The following is a 9057-nucleotide window of genomic DNA, read 5'->3' on the forward strand; positions in this document are numbered from 1 at the left end:
GCCTAATGGGGTTATCTATTTATTAAATTTACAAACAGAATACTTCATCAATAATTAAAAATCCTATAAGATATTATTGACAGAAACTCCATCGATAATATAGTTAATAAATCTACAAATTTCTGAAACAACGTTACTTATGGCAATTCTATGAGAAACTCTGTCAATATTGTAAATGCATTGTTGACGGATATTCCCATTGAGAATCTAATCTCTAAATCCCGTCGAAGATCATCAACACCGATGAACAGGACTGGTCGAGAATCTTTGTGCCTTCCTTGTTCAATATGCGCCATCAAATTACCGACCACTTTCCAAAAGAATGCCTTCTGTCAATATTTCGTCCATTTTTCTCGCAACATGTTTACTATGAAATCGATCTGTACTCTGTTGGCAATGTCAACGAAATTTATAGATGGAATCATTTCCATCGGTAAAACCCTTTTTTTGTAGTGGATGGCTGATGGTAATAATTTGGTACATTATAAACTGGAATAATACCTAAAAAACCCTTAAACCATTTATAAAAAATTCAAATAAGCCCTTATTCTTTTATTGCATTCAATCAAACCCATGAATTTTTATTTTTAACTAAATAAGCTCTTATATTTTTATTTTGAGTCAAATAAGCCCTTGGTTGACTTAATCAAAACACCACTTGTCATTCTATACCACATGACATGTTGACATGTCCTAATTGAGGATAACACGACAGGCAGACATATCATAATTAATAATAACGTGACATAGTAATATAACATAATGACATAATCATGTGGCATTTTTCACTCTCTAAATTATCACCACGTTAGTATTATGTGAACATAAATGACAAATGGTATTTCGATTAATGATAATTAGTTAACCATTAGTCATAAGGGTTTATTTGATCCAAAATGAAAATATAAGAGCTTGATTGAATACAATAAAAGTTATAAAGACTTATTTGCATTTTCTTAAATAGTTTAGAGACTTTTTTGAGCATTATGTCTATAAACTCCAATCACTTTTAAGTTTTAAGTCTTTAACTTTTCAACTTGACATATTATTCGTCAACGATTTACTCTTCCAACTACCCTAAACAACCACTAAACAGATTTGTTAAGATATGCGACTTGATAGTGAGAAAGGACCTAAAGTGATGTTAGTTTACTTGACAATAAAAATTCCTAACCTATTTATTTTCTTTAGGGACTCAAGTGAAAAGCTTTTAAAGCTTTATGGGGTATAATAATTTTTTGTAAACTAACAAGGCCAAATTTTTTTATGAGCACATGAGGTAAGTGCAAATGGGGAGTACGTTTGGATGTACCCCCTTATATTTGATGTAAGCAAAATCGTTAAGATTCATATGAAGTATTCAAGTTAATCACTTATGTGGTGTAACTCTGAAAAGTTACTAAATCAATGTTGTCTTCTGCTTACTTTTGCAGCGCTTCTTGTAAGTGTAGCAGTTACACCTTTGAACCCAGAAAGCAAGGAAGATTATGGGTTTACAACTTCACATTTTACCCAGACCTGAAATTCCAGCTAAAGCAACGAAGACTTCATGCTGGGAGAGGACCGAAATGAGAAAATTGTTTCAAATATCAAGCATCGCACTTTGGCTAATAAAGTCATCCAAGTTTATTCTGATACACGGATTCACCTTCGGTATCTTCCCCTTTGCACCGTTAGCAGGCAGCCTGCTCAGCTCTGAACTGCTAGCCAATTCAAAATGCAAAGCAATTCGAAATGCATATATTGTGGTCGCTTTTTGAAACAGATGTTTACTTCAAGATGAAGACAACAACTAAGGTCTCTTAACTGTGGTTCTGAAACTGCTAGCCAAATATGGTTGCCTATTAGGTTTATACAAGTGCCCAATTAGCTTCACCTTACTAAATTATTGGTGAATCACTAATCTCAGCGAAAGGCATGGTTATAGTCATGGTAATGGAAATTTTTGTAGATGAAGTGAGCCAACCATCTTGAAGCTGCAAAGCATATGATTGCCATCGAAACCACTGTTGTTCTAGTGACCATTGACATCACACCCTGCTTTGTTGCAGCAACAATCCCAATCGAAATAAGGGATATGACTTGCAAGATGACTTCAAGTGCATTGAGACCCTTGTATGCAGTATTGCAACTCTTGCAGTTCACCACATGAGACCGGTACCTGCGGAAGTTAACAAAAAGCTTCTTATTGAACTAACAGTTCTAATAGTTAAAAATCACTGACACTAATTTTTGTTTTGGCCACTAAACATCATCAGAGGAAAGATGCATGACCATTCACTCAGAAAGTCAAGGTTGTAGGATGAAGTACTTGATTTACCTGTCCATCAGTTGTTCTCTAGGAGGGGATGGAGGAAGAGCTCCACTAAACTTCCCCCTCCAATCAATCTTACTGCCAGCATACTTGTTTAACCACCTTCTGAAACCAACCACTAAGGCGTCTGACTTTGTAGGCACAAAACAAGCTTTTTGCCAATTGGTAGAACCAATATCCATTATCTTACGCTCCTACAATGAGAGGCGGATGTTAGGTAGTACAATCCTGATTAGAAACTTCCCAGTTCTCTGTTAGTGGTTGATCACATAATTGTATTAGTGAGCACACCAAAATAAATACTTTCCTTAAGAATGGTTATAAATGAAACTTTTGTTTGAGCACGAGATATACGAATCACCTCAACATGAAGAAGATACAAATCAGAATCAAGAATCAGGTTCTGTCGAATGTGAAACATCCATCGTGGAACAATTTTATCAATCCAAATACCAAAGTTTCTCGGGAAGGTCCAGATCAATCTGCTATTACCTGGACTGACTGGAACACACATAAAAATCAAAGAAAGTTTCCGATTTGCTGGTGATGCCTGCACAAATTACAGTTTTATGAATAAAACCATCTGGAACGCCAATAACAGCAATATACAATATTAATTACACCAAATAGCTAATTCAAAGCTGAATGGAGAACCTTTTTGGTTTCAGTTGGGGTTTCAGATCCATTTCTTTGATCAACTGCAGGATCAGCATAAGCATGAAAGATGCAAGGTGCAATAAATTTAGAACTGCCCCAGTCCTGCTTTCCAGTGAAACCATTTACATCCAACTTCTTGGCACTCATCTCAAGTGGTCTTCCCCCTTCTCTGTCAGCCTTGACTGTGAAGGATAATGTACAATTAGATGTGTGAAATTCATTTGGGAGAGGAGGGAAAAAGTCTTGAAATACATTAAGAACTTCTTACTCTTGGGGCTCCGAGTTTGCATTATTCCATAATGTGCATATGGAACATGAGCAGGATCCATAAGATTGTCAATCAAGACCTCATACCTGAAAGTGAGAAAGTTTACTTAAAGAAAATTCAGCAAATACCAATCGTATTAGGTGTCTCCTGCATGTAGACTTGTAGTTCTACGTTCTCAATAGAACTTCTGTAAACTTTAGTTAACCTTCTATCTGCTGAAAGAAGTTTGTCCAATTTGCCAAATGATCCTTTCAGCAAGATCCAACTCATTCCGGATGGTTTTGGATTTAGTTATGCTCTTTCTTTTTAATTATGTGCATCACCACCTTTTTAATTCATTCAAAGTTCTGTACTATAACAAAATATAGTCCAATGCAATCTAGGACTTAAAAAAGTCACAGTAGCTGCCTATTCCTTTAAGGATCAAGAGTAGAGGTCTATAATTATCTACAGTGAGTCCTTGAAGGAGTAGTGGTGAGTGGTGACTAACACCATGAGCGAAGGGAGTAGTACAAATGACATGCCGGGAGAACTATGAGTTCCAAAAGATGTTGAAGTAGTAGCATCATTCAAGAAGCTATAAAGATGAGAAAATGGAAGGGAAGAAGCAATAAGATGGAATTGATCACCAAATTCTGACATTGCAGAAGCTAATAGACATCAGGACTTCCCTTGGCTTGAATCTATTGAAGTTATTTACAGCCAGGTAAGGCAAAATTTAGAATTTAAGGATAGGATTAAGTTCAAATTTTAAGTAATCAAGCTCAGAAGTCATATGCTTTAGTGAGAGAAAATGGATACAAAATTTTGTTGGGATGTATGCAAGAAAAAAGAAACACTGGCTTAGGCAGTGCATGTGGCCATACTAAGACATAACAGTAGAATTGAATCTTTTGATAATCTCAAGTTATGACTTTGCATACCCATAAGGAATATCTCTGTTTCCCATCAACTTTGAAAATGAAGGATCCTCCAATTCCGGAAGGTAAGGGGGCTTTTTCTTCGTAATAATATCTTTGTATTGAGGATCAGCATTTGGCCAAAACCACAAAATGTCATGCTGCACGGTGCTAGGATAAGCGGCCACACATGCTTTCTTGAATGTGTGGACCTGCAAATTTGAATGTAAAGGTAAAGAAGAGTATCCTTTTTGCCAAAAATGCTCAGACCCAGACATCACAGGAAATTGCTGGAAATGGACTGTGATTACAAAATCAACATAAGTTGTGGGAAGACGAACCATAAGATACATAAGCTCCTCACTATCTTAACAACAAGAAAGAAGAAAGGGAACAGATTAAACATGCAAATGTGAATTAAGAAATCAGGTTATCGTTCAAGAGGGAATACCGGAGGGCCATCCGGGGGAGCTTGAGGAATGAACTTGCAGTTACCGGAGCCACTGAAGCACCAACCATGGTATACGCATTGCAACCTCCCCCATTGATCAATTCTTCCCTCAGACAAAGGAGCCAACCTATGAGGGCAAGTATCATCAAACACTTTCCACTCATTCTCATTCCTATCCCACCACACCACCAGATCAAGTCCCAACACCTTTTTTGCATGGGGCACCCTCTTATCCAAATCACACACTGGCATAACTGGGTACCACTGTGCATACCAGTCAAATTTCCCTTGCTCACTGTCAGCCTCAACTTCTGGCTGAGGTCGATCCACAGATTCTGTGGATGCCGGGGATGATGACAAGGTGGTAAACAACTTGGAATTCGATACGTTTTTATGATGAAGTGGTTTGAACAGAGAATTCCGAAACAAAGGTTTAGTAAACTGGGTGTTGTTGATTGTTGCTGTTGGAATGTATGGTGAAGGAACAATGCCCGAAGAAGCTCTGAGAACATCCATGGCTGCCTCTCTCTATATCACTCTTTTCTTCTTTTCTTGATCTTTTAAGTGTTAACAATAATTTTGGCTGATTACTTCACAACGAGGAAGAAAGAAGAGAAACAACCTGAGGCTGAAAACGGTTCACGGTGTCACAACATAAGAGAGAAGAGAGTGAGAAAATATGAGATGGGCCTTTGGCAATTCCTGGTCGTATATATAAATTTTTAGTTAAGTAATTGAGTGAGTGGTTGATATGGTTTCAGGCTCAGCTTGTGAAGGAATGCGTGTGCAAGCGTCAACCCATGCTTTACTATCTGCATGTCGCCTGAAATTTTGATCTTCTTGGTGTCTTATCCATTGCATCTTATTTTATTATAACAAATGTGAAAAAAGATAATATTATAATTTTTTATATACGAGTAAAGTTATGAGTAAAATATAAAAAAATAATATTAAATTTTTATAAATATTTTATTAAGAATATAATATTAATTTTTAAAATTAAATTTATATAATAAAATATAAATTTAAAATATTTATATTTTTAATTATTAATTTTTATGTAATATCATTTTTATAATAATTTTATATTTTTATTTTTATTTTTATTTTTATTTTTTTAATATAATTTTTTATATTTTTTATTTTATTTTAATTGTGAGTAATTTTTTTAAAAGTTAAAAGGAAAATATGCTTTTAAAAATATTGTAGAGAACAATACAATCAAATCGTATTAGTTTTAAACCGTAATTATATTACATCTATTAACTGTAATGTGACTATGTTACAATCTTATATTATAATAATTTATTATAAATCATTATAATATAATTTAATTAAGTACATTATAAAAAATATACTTTTTTTTTATATCAAATATTATCTTTCTTAAAACTCAAGTTAATGTGGACTTGTACTTTCGAGAGATCATCAAGATTCTAATAATACAACAATATGTGGTAATGATTAATGGTAATTAATTAACTCATTGCCAAATTTAATAATAGATGATAAGAAATTGTACAAGCCAATGACTAATTGAGTCCATTGATGATCAAGATAAGATAAGCTAACCAGTTATTTTGGATTTAATTCTTATTGTTGGCATCTACACTACAATTTCATTCTCAAAGAAAAAAAATAAAAAAATAAAAAAAAACGTGAGAAATTATACAAACTGAACATGGATCCTCTTGAAAGAATGCTATTGTTTGTGTACGTTTCAAAGGATCACCATTTTTATTATTACTGTGTTCAGCCTTTCCTTTGGTTCAATCCCCGTTTACTAGTTATTTTTTAGGTATTTTAATCTATATTTTATTATTTAGTATGATTTGTGAACTTCATAAATATTCAATTAAAATAAATTTAAAATTAATATTTATGTATATTATTAATTAAAAATTAAAACTATAATCTGTAAAATCTTGTTAAAGGATGGTTTAATTGATCTTTTTTATCAAGATGAAATAATCTGTAAAATTAATTATAGACAATAGTATCCTCTTAATGTGTAAAGTAAAAAATTGATTTCTTATACATTGTAATTATTTTTATACAACAAACATTTGCCTGTTTTTCAAAATAATATTCTTTATGCCAAACTCAAAAATAAATTACTTACTTTTCTTTTTTATATAATTTTTGTTTTCTCAGAAAATTCATGATCATTGTTAATAGATTTAGCTTCGTTTTCTAATTCATTCAACGATTTTTATGTAATTAATATTTCACAAGTTAATTTACCTATTGAAAAATATATTTTTCATATTTGTTGATTAAATCATTTAATTATACCTTCAATTCCAAGAAACAAAATATTAATATTTGACAAACTGTTGTTAGATGGTACAACACAAACATGGTAGACACTAACTCTTTGCTTTCTCAACATATCATTTGGTATTCAGATTGGTTGGCTTAACAAAAACAATGACTTCCATGCAAGAGAATGAACAACAATTAGGAAACCAGTATCATTTATATCTCAGAAATGTCAATAACATGCAGCATCCTTGTAATTAATCAGTTACTTGGAAACCAAAACCTCCCAAGCTCTATACTATATATGAGAAACCTAAGTCAGTCTTCTTCTAGGCATTTACTTCAATCTCAGTCAACCATCTATCAGCCCTGTTTAAAAGCAAAATTTGATGGGGGCCTATCTACCGAAAGTGAACCTTCCAATACCTTAACCACTTCACCAATGGAAGGCCGTAAAAATGGTTGGTTTTGCAAACACCAAAGAGCTATTCTTACAGCTCTTTCTAATTTTTCAGAAGCAACGCTATCCTCCAATTTATGTTCTTCATTAATCATAGTAATGAGCGAGTGCATATCGCCACCAAGAATGTCACTTTCACAGGTAACAATTTGCATTAGCATCTCCCCGAACATGAAAATATCTCTTTCTATTGGAGACTCTGAAGAAGAAGCCGCTTCCTTTCCGAGAAGGGTCCTAAGCCCAAAATCTGTAACCTTTGGAACAAGCTTTTCATCAAGCAAGACATTTTCAAGCTTCAAGTTCCCATGTGCTACACATGTTTGACACTCTGTGTGCAAATATGCAAGCGCTCGGGCAACCCCAAGAGCAATATCAAGCCTCCGTTGCCAATTTAGTTCAGTCTTTCTTTTCTCCACGTCAAATAGCCACTTATCCAAAGAGCCATTTGAAATATACTCATATAGCAGACACTTGTGTTCTGCTTCAAAACAGGAACCCTTCAGAGGCACAAGGTGCCGATGATACATTTGGCCCAAGGTAGAAACCACAACTTGGAAATCTTTCTCGCTTGCAACAACGTTGTCCAATACCTTCACAACAATAGGGCTTTTATGGGGAGACACACCTTTGTAGACACAGGGGCCAAGCTGGTTTGAAAAGTTACTAGTAATCTGTTTTATCTCCTCAAAAGATACTCTGATGAGAAAGCTGCAATGATGATTCATCAGAGTGTACTTTCCAAATGGGATCCTTGCTTGAGCTTCAGTTTGCCATCTTCGATAGATATACCAAAGCACAAAAATCTCAATGGTGATAAAGCCCATGGTTGTTACCGAAACTATTAAAATGATAGCCCTTATAAACATATTCTTGTCACCTCCACGACCAAGGAATCTTGTAGATGTCAAAGGAATTGACTTGGCACTGCTGTGGGGATTAGCTCCCCTAGCTGAAACTGCCTGAGGAACCAAACACACCTTCAAGAAGGAAACTGCAGGACTTGATGGGCTCCTATAGCCACTTACAAAGCTCGTTCTTTGAATTGTACAAACTCCCGAGCCATCATTTTTTGAAGTGGCTGCCATACAACTGGTGTCATTGGAGCAATACTCTTTACAAGCTGCCTCACTTAGCATCATATCAACATCTTGAGGGGGATAAAGACCATACAGAACTGTCTGTCTCAGGGTTGACATGCTAGTCCTCATCTTACAGTTCTCCAAATCAGCCATTTTCCTGCATCCAGAACCACTAGAATCCACCAAGGGAAGGTCAGATCCCCAAGCAACTGAATCCTGATACAGACAATCACAAATAGGTCCTGTCGAATTAAAGCCACATATGCTGTACAAACCACAAGAACCGAAGATGTTGCACTGGTTCTCAACTGCCTGCCACCCTACTCTCCAAGCATGAAGCAAATTAACCCATGAGTAAATTCTCAGGTTACCGTCAGAATCAATCCTAAGATGCCTCAAAGCCACAGAGAGATCTTCAAAGTCCTCACTTGCTACGGACCAAACTGTTCTACTTTTATCATCAACTAGCCCTAAAGCACCATTAGAATCAAATATTGCTTCCATAATAACATCATTGGAGCTCAAATCAATCCTCCAATACGTGACATTGGCTTCCCATACAAGGGCAAGCTCTCCTGAGTGCTGAATAACAAAATTATAGTAACTAGATACTGATTTTGTGGAAGGCGCCCTCAAGGTTTGAGGGAAACGTAAAGACTGACCTGGA

The 9057-nt window shown here is 35.1% G+C and overlaps 2 protein-coding genes across 2 annotated transcripts in view; both read right to left on the minus strand.

The window, feature by feature from the left end:
• Window positions 1-1718: 1718 nt before the first annotated feature.
• On the minus strand, window positions 1719-5321 carry ACD1-LIKE (ACD1-like protein). The gene is made up of 7 exons (XM_021422911.1): window positions 4590-5321; window positions 4163-4350; window positions 3240-3325; window positions 2969-3153; window positions 2676-2864; window positions 2321-2508; window positions 1719-2161 (listed from the first exon to the last, which is right to left on the minus strand). The coding sequence occupies exons 1-7, from the start codon at window positions 5103-5105 to the stop codon at window positions 1906-1908; spliced, it is 1608 nt and encodes a 535-aa protein (XP_021278586.1). The 5' UTR covers window positions 5106-5321; the 3' UTR covers window positions 1719-1905.
• Window positions 5322-7058: 1737 nt separating this feature from the next.
• The window catches only part of LOC110412288 (G-type lectin S-receptor-like serine/threonine-protein kinase SD3-1), a 3219-nt gene continuing 1220 nt past the window's right edge, over window positions 7059-9057 (minus strand). The window contains exon 2 of the mRNA XM_021422817.1: window positions 7059-9052. Coding sequence (XP_021278492.1) covers window positions 7215-9052 — 1838 coding nt within the window. The 3' untranslated portion in view covers window positions 7059-7214. The remainder of the gene's footprint in view (window positions 9053-9057) is intronic.

This window comes from Theobroma umbraticum, unplaced genomic scaffold (genome assembly GCF_002168275.2).
Source record: "Theobroma umbraticum cultivar Fairchild unplaced genomic scaffold, ASM216827v3 scaffold_95.0, whole genome shotgun sequence".
Classification (NCBI taxonomy): domain Eukaryota; kingdom Viridiplantae; phylum Streptophyta; class Magnoliopsida; order Malvales; family Malvaceae; genus Theobroma; species Theobroma umbraticum.